Raw genomic sequence first — 18563 nt, 5'->3', positions numbered from 1 at the left:
AGCAGATTGGTGCCTCTTAACATTACCTGTTTTCATATTTAAGTGTAAATATATTTAATATTAGTATGGCTGTATGTTTTGGGCCTCTTACCCTGTGGTGTACTTATATGTGCCTGGTTCTAAAGGAAGATTCTTTTTCCTCCTTTGATTCTTGATACATAACTCAAAACAATTGTTGTTTTTAAAAAACAACAGTTTTTTAAAACTGTTAAGCGTTCAGTTAAGCGTTCAGCTCTTGGTTTCAGCTCAGGTCATGATCTCAGGGTCCTGGGATCAAGCCCCATGTCAGGCTCTACACTCTGTGGAGTCTGCTAGAGGTTCTCGCCCTCTTCCTTCCCTTCGGCCCCTCCCTCTGCTCATGTGTGCACATGGGCTCTCTCTCAAATAAATAAAATCTAAAAAATAATAAATAAATAAATAAATAAATAAATAAATAAATAAATATTTTCCTGGTTTTATATCCTTCACATCATTGTTTTTAAGCAGTATTGTTAGTGAAAAATTCTTCCTGCACTTTTAAATTGTTTTTGAATGGTTTATCAAATTTTAATACTAAAAATTAGTATTTTTATTCTATTCTCTCTTTGTCATTGAGAGCTACGCTGTTCAAAAGAGGTCTGTGCACCTAGGGCCGGCCACTCCAGAAATCCAGAATCTGCATTTTGACAAGATGGTCAGGTACATTTGTGCACAATAAAGTTTGAGAAGCCCTGATTGAGAGGATCAGACCCATTACAGCGCCACTTCTTGTCTAGAAAGAAAAGAGACTTCTAGCACTACAGTGTGTGTTAAGCTCATTACATGGCTTATCTCACTGAATCCAATTTTAATTTTAGCCTCACAACCTCCTAAAATGTGGGTTTTCAATATCACCTTGACAAGTTTTGCCTTATACTCATGGCACCTGCACTTCTCCCTAAATATTAGTAAGCTTTCCTACCTTCTTCTGTAGAATTGCTTTTTTAACGAATTTATTCTGAAAAGGAAGTTTGTATCAACACTGTAAAAAGTTTTTTTCTTATGCATTTAAATAAACATCTAACTCTTTTAAAGCACTGTATTCTTTGTGTACTACCTATAAGTGTCTCCGGTACCCCTAGAGAGAGATGTGCACCGTGTTGCAGGAATCACTGCTCTAGATGATAGAGATTGCATTGACAGGGATAAAGAAAGGCAGAAGAACAAAACACACAATCCTAACGATGAGAAACTGACTTCAGAAGCAGATAAAGATAAATACTGCCTGGTCCCATATCGGCCCGATACTTCTGCCTGGTAGGTCCAGAGAAGGGACTTTTAGAAACCACACCGGGGATGCATAGCCAGGTGAAGATGCACCTAGTGCAGGCCCAGAGAAGAAGGGGTATGATCTCAGTTGTAATCCCAATAAAAACTATTGCTGTCCCACCGTCATTTATAACTCACAGTAGTGGCTACTGGGGCACTGGAGACAGCCCGGAAATTTCTCATGCATGTAAACTCTTCAATGATAAGACCCCATTGGTAAGTTTTCGTTGTTGTCCCATGAGCTAGTATTGCTTCAAAATGATTTTAGAACTGAAAGCAAGGCATAGTATGTTGCTTATCAATTTGACTATAAAGTTTTTAAATGCAAGTAGTTTTAGCAGACATGTTATCACTACTAAAAGTTTCAGTTTCCCTAAAATACCTACGAGTAAAGAAAATAGTTTATGTTGAGTTTAATTTTTTTAAAAGCATCTTACAGCAAAGAATTTTTTTTCAATTTTAGTTAAGGAATAGAAGTAATTCTAGTGAATTCCATGGCCGAGGACTACACCCATAGCATGCAATGATTATGACTGTTTTCTCTCTATGAGAGAAAGGTATTTGAAGATCAGTCAGGTCAATCGTCAGATCTTAGATTTGAAGGAAACACTACGCTTCAATTTGTGTGTAAGTAGTCACTTCAAGCACCATGTGTCCTTATTTGAGTCATATAGCTATTTCTTAGACTTCTGTGTCATGCACAAATTTGGACATCAAGTCACCACCTACAGTTTCATTCAAACCATGAATAAGGCCGTTGAATGAGTTGGGGCCAAGGACATAATTACGAGATAGCCGGTGGCCCTCGATATATAGGTGGGTGGGAATGACTGACCATCTCAGTTGCCTGAGATGGAGTGTCTTCTGGGATGTAGTAGGGCTTTTAGTGCTGAAACCACTGTCCAGTGCAAACAGGACCATTGCTCAGGTCACCCTAGGCATCGATTGGTCGGCAGCGGAAGCCCCTCCAAATGTACTGCAGCTCCGTTTCTCTGTGTTACGCACAAGCGTATGGTGAGAACTGCACACTTCGCACCGCTGGGGGGAAAGCCGCATTTCCTGCGCAGTGTGAAGCCCCACTGAGAAGCCCCACTGACTCCTAGGGATCAAGGCCCGTGAAAAATCTGTGTATCACCTGTTTTAAAATTTTTGCCAGGTATCAACCTCAACCTTAATATTTTGGATGGGAATCATCATAGAATTAAATCTGAGATTTCGAGGTGCCTGGGGTGGCTCAGTGGTTGAGCGAGCGTCTGCCTTCGGCTCTGGGCATGATCCCAGAATCCCGGGATGGAGTCCCGCATCAGGGTCCCCACAGGGAACCTGCTGCTTCTCGCTCTGCCCATGTCTCTGCCTCTGTCTCTCATGAATTTAAAAAAAAAAAAAAGAAACCCTGAGATGTCTCATGTAACATCGTTACCCCATTAATCCTGACATTCATTATACCCTCATAGTATTTATGGGGGTCAGCATACATTTTCACGTACAGTGTTCACAGGGTGTGCATCCTACCGGTTTTTTGGGGGTCAGCGTACATCTCCAGGTACAGCCCTCCCGGGGTGCACGTCCTCATAGCGTTTTTTGGGGGGGAGGTCAGCATGCATCTCCACGTACAGCGCTAGTGGGTGCGCCTCCTAGCGTTTTGGGGGGCTCAGCATACATCCACGTACAGCGCTTGCGGAATGCGCGTCCTCCTAGCGTTTCGGGGAGGCTCAGCATACATCACGTACAGCGCTCGCGGGGTGCGCGTCCTAGAATTTTTGGGAGGGGTCAGCATACATCTCCAGGTACAGCGCTCGGGGGTACGCGTCCTCCTAGCGTTTTGGGGGGTCTCAGCATACATCTCCACGTACAGCGCTCGCGAGGTGCGCATCCTAGCGTTTTGGGGGGCTCAGCATCTCCACGTACAGCGCTGGCGGGGTGCGCATCCTCCTAGCATTTTTGGGGGGGGTGTCAGCATACATCTCTAGGTACAGCGCTCGTGGGGTGCGCGTCCTCAGCGTTTTGGGGGGCTCAGCATACATCTCCACCTGCAGCGCTTGCGGGGTGCTCGTCTTCAGCGTTTTTGGGGGGCTCAGCATACATCCAGGTACAGCGCTCGCGGGGTGCGCGCCCTCGGGAGCGCCCTGTAGCGACGGCGTCGGTAGCTGGGGCTGCAGCGCACCCGTGCCCGTGGCTTGAGACGTCTCTGTCCTTCCTTCCCGGTAGTCCTACCCGTCTAGTTACATGGAGCCGATGAAGCCCAACAAGTACGGAGTCATCTACTCGACGCCGCTACCGGATAAGTTCTTCCAGACGCCCGAGGGCCTGTCGCACGGGATGCAGATGGAGCCGGTGGACCTGACGGTGAACAAGCGCAGCTCGCCGCCCTCGGCGGGAAACTCGCCGTCGTCGCTGAAGTTCCAGCCGTCGCACCGGAGGGCCTCGCCCGGCCTGAGCCTGCCCTCCTCCAGCCCGCCCGTGAAGAAGTACTCGCCGCCCCCCGCGGGCGTGCAGCCCTTCGGGGTGCCGCTGTCCATGCCCCCGGTGATGGCCGCGGCCCTGTCCCGGCACGGCATCCGCAGCCCCGGGATACTGCCCGTCATCCAGCCCGTCGTGGTGCAGCCGGTCCCCTTCATGTACACCAGCCACCTCCAGCAGCCGCTCATGGTCTCCCTGTCGGAGGAGATGGAGAACTCCAACAGCAGCATGCAAGGTACCCCGCCACCTGCCCCGCCACCTGCCCCCGCCACCTGTCCCCGCCACCTGTCCCCGCCACCTGCCCCGCCACCTGCCCCGCCACCTGCCCCGCCACCTGTCCCCGCCACCTGCCCCGCCACCTGTCCCCGCCACCTGCCCCGCCACCTGCCCCGCCACCTCTCCCGCCACCTGCCCCGCCACCTGTCCCCGCCACCTGCCCCGCCACCTGTCCCGCCACCTGCCCCGCCACCTGCCCCGCCACCTGTCCCGCCACCTGCCCCGCCACCTGTCCCCGCCACCTGCCCCGCCACCTGTCCCCGCCAACTGTCCCCGCCAACTGTCCCCGCCACCTGCCCCGCCTCGGGCCCTCCAGGGACCCCTGCCCCAGGCATCCTTTCCTTTCCGTGGTGGTGGCTTTTTTTTTTTTTTTTAAGTGTTGATCCTGGAAGAGCTCCCAGGAGTCCAGCTGTTTAATGCCATAAAATCATTACTTTCACTGCATAATCGGCAACTTCGGGCCGGTTAAAAATCCCGACTTCCTATGTTGCTTTATTGAATGCGGATGTGGCTCTGTTAAAACGGCATCTAATACACGCCTCTGATGGTGGTGATGAGTAATGGTTACTAAAAGCCGCCTCCTTCACTGGCCCGCCGTAGGCAGGAGATGAAAGGGTTAAAAAGAGGTTAACCCAAAATCCTAAAGTAGAACCGTTTGAGGACTGAGGTGCTCAAAGTCCAGCTTCCTATGCATGTTGCTTGCTAGTAGGATAGTGGTGGGGGCAAAATGAGAGTCGTCCTCCTCCACCCCGACCCCCACCCCAAACCCAGATTTGTTTCTGCTGTAATTTTGGCAAAGGCAAACAAATAATCCGGTGTTAGAGATAGAAGCTGTGCAATAGACTTTTAAAAGCTGAAAGTGGTAAATTGTACATGGAGTGACTTTTCTATTTTTATTTTTTTAGTACCTGTAATTGAATCATATGAGAAGCCTATATTACAGAAAAAAATTAAAATAGAACCTGGGATTGAACCACAGAGGACAGATTATTATCCTGAAGAAATGTCACCCCCTTTAATGAACTCAGTGTCCCCCCCGCAAGCACTGTTGCAAGAGTAAGTATGTTCAGGTCTACCCAACATTTGCGTAGCAGTGTGCATCTTGGGACCTGGATTGGAAGCACAGGCTTCCAGCTTGTGGTGTTGTGGTGTGATTGCCAGGAATACCTTGCAGTAGGGGCAGCCACTGGGAAAAATGGGGAAATCGCTCCAGAGGCAATGTGTTCTGCTATGTGGACTGCTTTATGACCTTGACGCCAAGTTTGCAGCATCTGGATCACTCATGATTTATCCTGGTGTTTTGGGATTCTTTCTTTTTTTTTTTAATCCTTCCAGGCTATACATAGTTTCCCCATAATCTTAATTCCAATATGGATTGAATTTGGGATTGTAGATATTCTACTTAAGGTTGGATCATGAAAACTTTAGTTATTAAGACACACCTCATCCTTCCAGTAGTCTGTTTCTGTGATGGGGAGTGTCTTGAATCAGAATATTCAGGCCAACCACAGCCCAAAGAAGTCACTCCAGTAAAGACCTGTAAATAGTGGTGGCCACAGAAAGTTGTCCGTGTAGCTCAGAGAAGTTCAGTGTTGGAATGACCCGTTATTCTCTGGTCTTTTTAATCCCATCAGCCCTTAAAATATTCAGTTTGCCTTAGAACTGTCATGCAGGAGGAAAGCTTCTGTGTTGGCCTACATCCATGCACTGAACAGTGGTCTGTTTTAGGTCTATAATGTGACCGTGTCATACACAAGCTAAAATAGCATCACTGATGGGATTCACTACAATAGGTAGCCTTGCCTTCTACCAGTGATTACACTGGAGGCTGTGTTTGTAGGAACCAAGAAGGTGACCTTTGGATCGGACATCTTGGATCCCAGCTCTGCTCTCCACTATATGGATGACCTTGGCCGAGTCACTTAATCTTGGTGCCTCCGTTTCCTCTTTATTTTCCTTGTCAGTTGTAATTATTTTTCTTGTAATTGTCTTGGGTTGGGGCACTTTCAAGGTTGGACGTAATGGCCAGCTTCCTAGTACAGAGGTGGTAGTTTTCGTTCCCTCCAGGTCCCTTCCATCATCATTCTCCCATAGCACTTTTTTCCCAACTTGAAACAGTGTTGCCCATGTTTCTACTCCACTTTTTCCCCTCTCCCTTACCCAATTAATTGTGCAACAGAGTGTGAATCCTCTGGCTTCCAAACAGCTGTTTTCTGGAACTTAGAGTACATTCTAATTCTACCCACATTCAACCCAAGTAGGTACCTTCTTAGTAGGTCATGTTAATGGCTCATTGCACCAAATCATAGTAAGTTATTTTGCGGGGGAGGCAGTTGTCCCCTCCTCACTGATAAATGAAGAAGAGACTGAATCCTATGACCAGCCACATCAGCAGGGAGAGAGTGTGTCTGATGTGTCTGATGAACTGGTACATTATTACCTTTCACAATTGCATAATGCACTCCCCCCCCCCCCCCCATGAAACTTTCCCACATGTTTTCAAAGGAATTATTTCATTCCCCCGCAACAAGCACGTGGGAGTCAGAGCAAATGGAGACTGATGAGCCAAGACATTAGATAACTCGCCTATAATCACACTATGAAGAGCAGAGGGGGTCCGGGCTTGATCTCTTGCCACCCAGTGAGGGCTCTTCTTGCCACATCCTTGTCTAACCAGTGCGTCCCGCTCCCACTCTCAGGTGAGAGGAGACATAGAAGAACTGGCCAAAATAGACACACCTTGTAGGCTAAGTTACCTCTTTTTTTTTTTTTTTTTTTTTTTTTTATGATGCCAGGTGTCTCTGGCAAGATAACTGGCAACATGACTTGCACTTGTCATTATTCCTGCACAGGTGATGAATATGCCTTACAACTAAATAAAGCCAAGTGCCCACAGAGAGAGGGATGATCCATTGACCCGAAAAGGGTTATTCCAAGGTGGTTACGAATTACAATGTAAACCATTATAAAAGAGGAATATTTGAAAGCAATGTTCTGTGCTCTAAATACTGCTGAAAAGAAAATGCTTTTTGCTTACTTTAAGTTCTTTTGATGATCTCAAGCTCAATGGCTTTTAATGATTAATGAGTAATATGCTTATTTTAATGCTGACCTAAGAATGCATTTTGCTCCTCAAAAAATTCAACAGATTAGCCACAACTGGGACATGTACTCTTTAAGTAATTCTCTCACAGATGTGATTAAGTAATGTCTTGGCGTGTGCCCAGTCACAGCCCACATAGGAAACCAGCTAGCCAGGAAAGAATCGATGGAAACCAAGCGCCTAGTACCATTGCGATGAGGCAGCTCCAATATTTGCCTTCCGGAAGGCCTTCCTTTCCGAAGGCGGACTTTAAAATACAGCTTTGAAATCCATTTGCTGGAATGTAAGAGTTACAGCTTCAGAATTATTTTTAAAGGCACTCAACTGTCTATCAGATTCCTTTTTTTAATATTTACACATGTGCAATGTCTTTAGAACAAAAAGCTTGAGGATCTGATCTCCTCATTTAATTGTGTGTGTGAATTTTAACAAACTTAAGAGGGTCCGGCTTAACTCAAAACAATGACCAGGTATCTGATATTTAAAAGCTGTTCTAACTTCTTGGCTGTAATGGTCCCAAATAGCCTTTTTGAAAGTGAGCAGTGGAAAATCCAAAAAGGACGAGATCTCAAGATCCCGCTCTCCACCTTCTGCCAGCATCTGGCTTTCTTAGAGATGGGGCTGCCACTCACTCTCAGTGATGCTACCTGTCAAGGTAGACATTGGCTTGAGCAGAGATTTCCTTTTCTAGTGTTGGGACTCCCCCTCCCCCCCCCCCCAAAAAAAACTTATGAAATTAAGCAGCTGAAGGGGCAAAGTTTGCAAATGGGTTTCTGAACCTCAAAATATTAACAGCTACCGTTTAGTGGGTTTACATCTGGAACAGATGTTATACTGCTTTGTGTACATTACTCATAACCTCCTGAGATCATATTATTCCCATCATCGCTATTTTACAGGAGAAACGGAGGCACAGAAGGGTAAATCCTTTGCCCAGGGTCACAAGGACTATCAGTGACAGAGCTGGGATTTGACCTTGGAGCACACAGCCTTTTAACATACCTTTATATGCAAAATGAGCTGGGAAAAGCGATCGTAACTGCTGCACAGAGACTATTAGACAGATTCCCAACCCATAAAATCTAATAATTGGGAGAGGCTTCTAAAATCACCTGGGATACTCCCCCGGTATCCCAGAGGCAGAAGAGATGTATTTAACCATTCAGTTTCTCCCCCAGCATTTTATTTCTTGAAGATGTCTTAATGAAGATGAAACCTTTCAATCCATGGCATTAAGGTGGAAAGTTAAAAATAAACTGATAACTCTTTTCTTTCTATTGAAGGATTTTTTAAATTAATGATTCAGCTGTCTAAAAACTGTACGTGTCCATAGATCTGTCACTTTTCTATTTTCTCTCTGTTTGTACATATATATAGAATTGAAGTCCTTGTCCCTCCCACACACACACCCACCCATGTTCACTTTTCCATCTTGGCTATTTTATTCTTCTATATCACCCCCACTAAACATCAAGGTAGGAAGGTAAAGTGAGACTCAACTGCCAGTTTTCTTTGCTAATAATAGAAGTGAGAAATAAGTAGAGTCACTTAAAGTCAATGCACCTTTTATTCTTTTCCTAGTTACTTCTTAGCCTACCTGGAAGAGTTACCGATAAGGGACATGTTGAGATTTTTACCCAGATCCAAACAAGTTTCATTTCAGGGGCTCCCTTTTGATTTTTATGGTTAAATTTTATTATCCTTTTTTTTTTTAATTTCCCAAGCTTGAATATTTGCCTTCATCAGATTCCCTTTCTCTTCATCCATGCTTGTACAGAAAATTCATGTGTTATTTGGAACGTTTTTAAGAACTTTAGATTCCAATTTAAAAGACAAAGAAGTTTTCATTACCGTCAGAGGCCAGTTCCATAAGCTTGTGATGTATCAAGTAATTAGTCGTTAGGAAAGCAAATTAACAGATTAGAATTTTTTAATTACAGACATTAATCAGCAGAGGAAGCCCGAGGAAGGCTTGCAGACTTTCCCCAGCCCTTCCCCATCTGCCTCCTCTTTCCACCAGATCCCTTTCTGAAAAAGAAAGTTCAGAGCAATAGTGTTTGACATGATTGCAAACCCACCCTGGAAAGGTGTGCCAACGCAGGCATGGGTCTGGGCGAGCAGCCAGGAAAGCTGGGAGACCCAGGGGCCCCTGAGAGCCACTGTCGGGGCTGAGGGGACTCCTCCTTGCCTGACAGCTAGCTCGGCACCAACCAAAATTCGCCCTCACGCAGGAATACCAGCAACAGGTATTTGAGGTCGTGAACTCAGCAGTGCCATTCTTTCTTTTTCTTTCTTGATTTTAGAAGAGCCAAAATTTGAAACTCCAATGTGAATTGGTGATCTTGAAGAGAAGCTAATTAATTGCCCATTATGTAAAGGCTAAAATGTAGATAACTTAGTGGGGGTTGCCAGAGATTTAGGAATTTGGTCTTTTACCTTTTTCCCTAAAGAGCAGTAAGTGACACTCAGGGCAGCCAGTGACAAGACAGGGTAACAGGGTTCAGCATGGCTTTATAAAGTACCATGAGATTTTCTGAACAGGCAAATTTTTACTGAGGGCAAGAGACTCTCCTAGCACCTGCATCTCCCTCTAGCATAGCACCTAACCCTTCTTGCTGTCATTACTTATCTACATGTCTGTCTCCCCCTAGAGTGTGAGCTCCTCGAGGGCAGGAACCCTGTTTTTATTCATCTTTGTGTCCTGGTGCCAAGCACAGTGCCTGGCTCATGGTAGGTGCTCACTCAATGTTTGTTGAATGAATATAGCAGTGCTTCTTGGGTTGATCCGCTAATTTTCTTTTTGTTTATTCTGTTGGGTTTTTTTTGTTTGTTTTTTTGTTCGTTTGTTTTCGCCTAGTGTTGTTAATGCCTTTGGTAGACTGAAGGAGAGGAAGAGACTTTGACCTGATACCTTATATTTAACGTCGGTTTTCTCATAGGAATCATCCATCAGTCATAGTACAACCAGGGAAGAGACCTTTGCCTGTGGAGTCCCCGGACACCCAGCGGAAACGAAGGATACACAGATGTGACTATGACGGATGCAACAAGGTGTACACTAAAAGCTCTCACCTGAAAGCACACAGAAGAACACACACAGGTATCAGACATACTACACTCCCTCCAGCTTTCTTCTTCACAAATAGCAAAATGGGATGTTAGAAACAGATATCCTAGCTTTCCAAGGTGATTCTAATGAAATGGTCCAGACATTGTGCAAGCCAGCCGAGTTGGGCTATATAGCTCTCTGCTGGTCCTGGAAAACGAACTTTTGGTTCAAGAGTTATTTTTAAACTTCCGTTCGATTCCGGGTTATCTCCGTGACAGGGTCCCTCCCAGTCCCATGGAGTTCTCTATATTCTGTGTTTCAGGGAGAGAGAAAAGGTTGGAAAGGCTGCTGGAATGGAGGGGAAGGGCTCCTAGCCATAGGCCTGTTTCATTTAATAAGTGTTGTACATCATCAAATTCACAATGGCAAAACAAAACAAAAAAACCACCACAGTTCACTATGTAGAACAAATACAGAAAAGTAAAGGTATTTGGAGGATTCATGTCTTCTAAAACGGAGGGAACCTCTATGCCATTGCCTGCCCTGTTTGTCCTGGGGTATTTATTCTGCCCAGGACTGAATACAGAACATGCAGCCATATCTTACAAAAATGATGACAGCAGTGAGGAATACTGTTCCGTTTACTCTTGAACATTCATGTGCAAAATATCTCAAGGAATTGGTGTAAAAATGTTTTCCATGGCCTGATTAATCCCAGTCAGTACTGGTGGTTACAGTTGACAGTAAGTCCCAGCTGACCTGACCTCAAACCCCTTCAATGTGAAATTCTAGTACAACAGCAGTTGTCCTGGGTGCACCTTTTCCTTAACTCAGAATGTAGTTTGTTTGTTTGCTTTTGAGCTTTTATGATTCATTCGAATGAGGGATGTTGACAAAAAGGAAAATCTGGGATTTGGAAGAGAAAAGGGAAGGGAAATGGGGGTATGGAAGTGAAGTTTTTCAGTGACTCCCTGGGAGAGGGGACACCAGCTTGTGGACAACTGAGTTCTTGGGCTGTCCCTGTTACAGAGGGAACTAGGGTGATCACCTTGTGTTTAGAGGAACATCCAATTGGTGATGCCAAGGAAACTAGTAAAAGCACCACCAAGGGCATTAATAGAACCTGAGAGGTGGATGTTACCAACTTTCAGCCTAAGATTAAAAAGACAGTAAATACTTGTTTGTTCGTTTTAAAGATTTTATTTGTTTATTCATGAGAGGCAGAGACATAGGCAGAGGGAGAAGCAGGCTCCCCATTAGGAGCCTGATGTGGGACTCGATCCCAGGACCCCAGGATCACGACCATCAAAGGCAAACAATCACTGAGCCACCCAACTGCCCCAGACACTAAATATTTGAATAACAGTTGAGGTATAGGGAAAATAACCTTAGCACTTGTGTTCTGTGAAGCAAAGCAGATAATACAAGTCTGAATATCTCCTTGAAATACCAAGGAATGTCAATCCTTAAAATTTCTAGAAAACAAGGGATAGTAGACGGGAGTTGATTTGTGATACCCATTTGCCCATGATTACTAATGCAAACATTTCAGATTGCCACTGATGGCCTTTTTATTTGTAAGGGTCTTCATCCTGGCTCTCCCTATGATTTCCCCCAAGGAGCTCCTGTTCCTGCCTGTCATCATCCCACCGGAGGGGGTTGGAGAGACCTGGCTTCTGCCAGGGTGGGGAGAAATTGCTGTATTTTTAGTATGTCTGAATTAGAGCATTATACTGAAGCGTAATTGCTGTTGACTAAACAAAAGATGCTGAAATCCTTGCCAGTGTCTGGCACACTTCTCATTTTTAGGAAACTATTAAAATAATAAGAATCCCACAGACTTTCAATTTGGACTTTTCATTAAGTGGAAAGCAATGCATAAAACTGAGCACCCCAGTAACTTTAAGACTTGGAGATAAACACAGATCACGAGTTGTTTCTTAAGTTCTTCATCCCTACTATTGAGGGCAAAACCAAAATTACTTGCTAGCTCCTCCGAATGGATTTCAGTGGCTTTATGCTTTAAGAACTCTTAAAAATTTTTTTTCTCTTTGGCAAAGTGCCAGTTAAATATTAAAAGAATTAAGCCATCATTTTCTCATTTATCTTGCTATGGTTTCTGTGGCGCTGTGTTTTTTGGGAAACAAATGGATGGACCTACCTTGAAAATCATATTTGCCCAGTGTTTTAGCTCAAAGATCTTAATTTCACCAATGTTTTCTTTTCTTTCTTTCTTTTTTTTTTTTTAAAAAAAAACTAATGAATCGCCTTTTGCCCTCAGGGAAAAAAATAAGCTCTCCCATTTTTCTTTTTGCAGGAGAAAAACCCTACAAATGTACATGGGAAGGATGCACATGGAAGTTTGCTCGGTCCGATGAACTAACAAGACATTTCCGAAAACATACTGGAATCAAACCTTTCCAGTGTCCAGACTGTGACCGCAGCTTCTCCCGTTCTGACCACCTCGCCCTGCATAGGAAACGCCACATGCTAGTTTGAATGCCTCCGTCCCCCACCTCAGCCTGGCTCCCCACTCTTCCCGGCTCTCTCTCTGTCCTCCCACCCATTATCTAACTCATTTTTTACATGTACATTTTAATTTTGATTCAGCTGGTCTGAATCTCTGAATTTATATCATTCAAACTTCCATATGGTCAGTAGTAGACGTTCTCTAATCCTCTTCTCCTTACCACGGGTCAGACCTAAAGAATGTGAACACTTTTTTTTTTTTTTTCCGGGGATGCTAAGCAAACCCTTCTTACAGATACGTTTAATGTAATGAGAACAAGGGAACATGTAAACTTCAAATAACCAATTGTCAGTTTCTCCATGTATTTCTCAAAAGAATGTCAAAGTAAATGTATTAGAAATACAGTATCCAGCCTGCTAGTCCTTGCCAGGGACGTTCATACCTCTGTGCCCAGTGATCGTATTTTGTGCTCGCCAGCAAAAAGGGTGGACACCCTTTCACAGCCTAGTTAGAGGTGCAGCAAGATTTCAGGTAGGACCGTCCACTCTTCCATTGCCCTTCACAGATCCTGCTCGTCAACTTGGATTTCCCACATCATCTAAATTAAGTCCTTTACACTCCTTTGTGGCTGCAGCTGACAAGAAGGTCTCAGCCACTACTGGAGCTGAGCCAGAGCTGCTGATTCAGGCAGGTGAGGTGTGTCACTTAAGGGCTGGATGCTCTATCTGCCTAGCACGGAGTCAGAACAAAGGGGCACTGCACAGGGGAGAAGCGGCAGGGGCCGAGGAGGAAGCTGGCCCTTCCTCCTGGGCTAGGGCTCTTTGGTGAGGTTTCAGTTTGTTTGGTTAGCTATGCAGTGCATTCCCAGAGCTCCAGGCTCTTGTGTTCCGACTGTTCAGAACCATACAGCAAAGCCGAAAACTGACAGTTATCCATGCACCTGTCACCATTCCTCCAATGTCCTTAATGTGAGTCATCAAGCATTGATTGTAGGGACACCACAAAAATATTTACCCAGTAATGGTTTAAAAAAAAAAAAAAAGAAATCTTTTGGGTAAGAATCTGGATGGTCCTTTTTTTCCCAACCTACTTAACAGCTTTTTTTTTTTTTTTTTTTTTTTTTGCAAACGGGGACACGTTGAGTGGTGATTGTATTCCCATATCAAATTAATCATACAGCTTTTATACAGAAACTCTTCCGAGTGAACTGTAAGGTGCCAAGTTGGCTGTCAATTGTGTCTGTGATACATACCATAAATAAGTATCTGCTAATGCTTTAGTAGATGCATTCAATTTAAGACCTGAGTGACACTATTTGTAAATACAACTAGTTGTGAAGCACACATACCTTCATTTGGGGGAAAGATTTCTGAAAAATACAAAAACCACAGTTCAGGGATTCATATATTTATAGCTCAATCTCCCCAACATCTACTGCTAAAGAGCTGGAAATTTATCTCTCAATTATCCCATCAGAAGAAGCTGAAAATGACTCGTGTTTATGTTAAAGATAAATAGCGCCATTATTTGGGGGAAGTTTTTTTGTTGTTGTTGTTTTTTTCAAAAGCTGGCTTTTGAGCACCATAGTCTAAATGCCAATAAAAATAATTCATGCATAGAAATGTCATTGGTCCTAAATTTGAAGACTGGGCGACGGTGGTCAAATGTGGGTGCATATCACCAAATGCGCCTTCATCCCTCGATAAAGGATGGAAGAGAAGAGAGAAGAATGGAATCCTGACGATTCATCCCAGCCACAACTCAGGATCCAGCACAACCTTACTGGGAGGAGCACATTGTTCAATTGTTTTTAAAACATCAGCGAATGAGTGATTCTGGAGGCCTGCGTATCATGTGGGGAGCTTACTTTGATGGCGCTATGTTAATAAAAGTTAGTTGTAGGGACTGTGCACCTAAGAGATCCCACTCAGCCCTCTGAACCAGCTGAAAGGAAATGTAGTTGAGAAATGCAAAGTGATTTGTTATCTTCTTGGCACTTGGTTTTGATTTTTTTTTTTTTTTGTAAGCACTGCGAAATTTGTTTAGAATATTAAAACCTCCTAATTGGGCTTTTTTTTTCTGTTTGTGTTTTTGCAACTATGACATGAATTGAGGGATAAAGTAGGTATTGTCCGTACTGCAAATGCTCAGTCACATTCATGCCAAAGTGTTTATTTCTAGAAGTGATTCTTTTATGACATACTGAAGAATCGAGTTGGAATGCAAGGAGATGGAGATGACCTGTGTATGTGTTCCAACCCATATAGAAGGTAGGAAAAAAGGCAAGAAAGGGTAGAATTGATCATCTTTGCATAATTAGCTTTGAGTGTGAGTCCAGTTGATAGCTTTGTAGGTTCTCATGAAATTTGATGTGTTATGCATATTTAAATTTTGTTCAAAAGAGCAAGCAAGACCCTGCAAAGACTTACATTACTCTTCAGCTTACTTAGGTTATGTTAACAGTTCATTAACAAAGATACATTTTAACTGAAAGAAAAGCAACCCAGAGAGGCCATTCTCTGTTCCCATTCTGGTCTGTATACTTTAGTTACCAATTGGCTCTTAACCAAATTTTCCTTTTTTATATATATTTGTATTTTACTATGATAGTTGAGAAATTTAGTCTCTTAGACATTTTTAGGTGTTAATTGTGGAAGACCTCAAATACAAGATAAGATGCCCTTGAACATGTGGTTTTAATGATGTGCCATATTACTATCAATGGTGGTTTTAATTGCAATATTTTACATTGATGAGAATGATTTGTAAACAGGAAGTTAGTGTTGTATAAATTTTGTTAAAGAGTTTCTTTTTATTGTCCAAGTGTCATCTTGGGGAAGTCAGAAAAATTAAGGCTGGATCCATCATATTTTAGAGTTCTAAAATGTGAATCTCATAAATGGGCATTAACATTCTAAATCATCTGGTATGGAGAACATGTTAGCAGCATAGCTATGTTCAACTAAGGAAATGCTAAATACATGGAAGTTTCAAGAGCCTTGGAACAGATTTATAGGGGAACTATAGATGTAAATGTATATTTTATTAAACACCCATCTGCACTATCAGTGTTGCACTAATGTGGAATTTGAAAGACTTTATTGCTGATACTATATATCTGCACGTCATTCCTGATTAGATTGTTTTAAAGACAATCTCAAAGATGTAAGGTTTTAAAATAATTTGGTTAGAAAATACACAGTCATCTTGAAGGAATTGCTGTTATACATGAAGTTGCTCAGAGTTGTCTTTATTCTCTTCTTGGTCGAGGTTAACAAGTTCTAAATGATCGCAAATTCACTTAATACATTTACAAAGCCATTTTACATGCATTAAACGAGGGCTACAACAATACTATGTTTTACAAATACTAGCACTTTTTTTTTTTTTTTGCTGTTATGTACTTAGTGTTAGAGGGTCAAAATAATCTTTCTGCTTAGCATCTCTTAAACCATACCTGCAAGTATAGCAGGATTATTACATTTACAATACTTTAATACTTGTATAAACTATGCAGAAATTTTTAATAAAGTGTAATATATTTTATAAGCTAATAAGACTGAATGGGTAAAGGTTTTTAGCATGCATTAGTATACTTGCAAATACTGAAACATTTTGGTAATCTTTCTTACTAAAGATGTGAATGTTTAATGTACCTTCTCTGTTTCTACTCTGTAGTCCAATGGGAATTCAGTAATGACATTTTGTCATGTCAAACTGTGAACATAAATTTGTACTGTACAGTCCTCATATACTATATACAGTATGCAATATATGTATTATATACTTGTTAATAAAACCATCAGAATATTAAGCGTGATCATGTGATTACTATACATGCAGTGATCACTAGGAGCAAAACTTAGCAATGTAACATGTAAGAGACAGTACTTAGAAATTTCAAAGTGAGTCATTCTTTGATAGGCAATTGTTGATGGAGAGAAAGAAAAACAAATCTAACTGTCAGATATTGACATGGAATGAGTTAACTTAGCCTTGAAGTTATGTCTCTGGGTTTTTGATAACAGCAGCACAAAGTCTTCTAAGCCACAAACTATAAACTTGTAGACAACCCACCCTGAATCCACAAACTTCCCTAATACATTCTTGGAATATTTATTTTTTGTTTATGACACCCACCTTCTTCCAAAAAGGATTTACAGTGCCTTGTATTAAAGGATACAATGTATAATATATATAATATTTAATTTTTTTAAAAGATTAGGATTCATAACTTGGGGAGTGGGGGAACAGGACAGTAACTGCATTAAATGATTCTGAATAAACTTTTCAAGCCTTCTGCAAGCCATGTCCGTGGACACTGGTATATCCTCAGCATCATAGAAACAACAAATAGTTTCTGATGGGGATTTAGAGTTCTTATTTAGAGCAAAATGTAAGAACATCTTTACTCTCCCCTTGCCCCTAAATGTAATTGAGACTAAGATACTGGCTTGTTAGATCTCACAACAGCCACCTTGAGCCTGGACTTCATTTTAGCCTAACATGAAAAAATATCTGGCTGGCACTTACTACATGACCCCTCCACAACTTGGAGAAGAGGAGTTGGGGAGAAGGCTGAACTCAAACTTTGGAGCACTCTCCATCAGATTTCTCCAGGAAACTTCCTTGATTTTACACTGAGATAGTTGACTGTAAACTCAAAATGTATTATATGTCACTGCTACATCCCAGTGGAACACTGGCTTGGATTAGTCCAGATGATTGGCTATAATCCTCCCACTATATGAGTGACATGACATATGCTGAGTTCAAAAGCAGACCCATCCTCTTTTAAAATTATTTTTTAAAGATTTTATTTATTCATGAGAGACACAGGCAGAGGGAGAAGCAGGCTCCCTGTGGGGAGACGGATGCGGGAGATCCCAGGACCCCAGAATCAGGATCTAAGCCAAAGGCAGACGCTCAACCGCTGAACCACCCAGGTGCCCCGCAGACCCATTCTTCCAAGGAGATAGTACGTACGTGAGAGAGGTGGGTAAGTGATCTGAACGGTGACAAATGCAAATTTTATGAGAAATCAAAGTCTTTGAGGAATGGTTGATGTTCAGCACACACACATGTGTATGCACATGCACACACAAATACATAATCATTGGTCCACTATTTGCTGTCAGATTGAAGAAGAGATTAGGAGCCTCACTGGGGACAAGTTACCAGTTCTAGTGTGCCTAAAAGGAAAGAAGTGGCTCTGTTCTGGGAAGGACAAGTTGAGATGGTAGTAAAAACACATACCTAGAGATATATAAGTTAAACTGTTAGAGACCAGAGCAACCTGTATGTGCACAAAACAACAAATTGCTCTTCGACGGTACATTTCATTTTATTTTATTTTTAAAGATTTTATTTATTCATGAAAGACAGAGAGGCAGAGACACAGGCAATGGGAGAAGCAGGTTCCATGCAGGGAACCCCAATGTAGGACTCGATCCCGGGACTCCAGAATCACGGCCTGGGCTGAAGGCGGTGCTAAACCGCGGAGCCCCTTGGGCGTCCCTACATTTCATTTTAAAATGTGTAAACTGAACCTGCTACTTTTTCCTATTTCTGATCCAGTCATAATCATGGTGTTTGGTAAAGGCAGCGACCCCTAAATTAGAGTGATACATGCTATAAATTAGAATTCTTTTTGAATTTATTACTTTGGCGGATGGCAGTTCTTACTAAATATAGACGTGTTTATTGCTTTGAGTGCTTCGGCTTATTATGTCCCTGGTTATGCATTCCTATGGGCATCCTGAGTGATGTGAGTTAAGTATAGAAGACAGAAGCTGGATCTTCAGGTTCCTAGACCATATCTCTCATGCTTCTTGACCCAGTGTATCAGTCAGGAATCCCCAGAGAGAAAGAGAACCAGTAGAATATGCATGCACAGAAAGAGATTTACTGTGAGGAAA

General features: G+C 42.8%; 1 protein-coding gene across 1 annotated transcript in view; it reads left to right on the top strand.

Moving 5' to 3' along the window:
• Positions 1-16459, top strand: part of KLF3 (KLF transcription factor 3) — a 36466-nt gene extending 20007 nt beyond the window's left edge. The window contains exons 3-6 of the mRNA XM_025997590.2: positions 3496-3982; positions 4929-5079; positions 10066-10226; positions 12493-16459. Coding sequence (XP_025853375.2) covers positions 3496-3982; positions 4929-5079; positions 10066-10226; positions 12493-12674 — 981 coding nt within the window. The 3' untranslated portion in view covers positions 12675-16459. The remainder of the gene's footprint in view (positions 1-3495; positions 3983-4928; positions 5080-10065; positions 10227-12492) is intronic.
• Positions 16460-18563: the final 2104 nt, after the last annotated feature.

Source organism: Vulpes vulpes, chromosome 14 (genome assembly GCF_048418805.1).
Source record: "Vulpes vulpes isolate BD-2025 chromosome 14, VulVul3, whole genome shotgun sequence".
NCBI lineage: Eukaryota > Metazoa > Chordata > Mammalia > Carnivora > Canidae > Vulpes > Vulpes vulpes.
The sequence above is the reverse complement of the archived record's forward strand: the minus strand, read 5'-3'. Positions and strand labels throughout refer to the sequence as shown.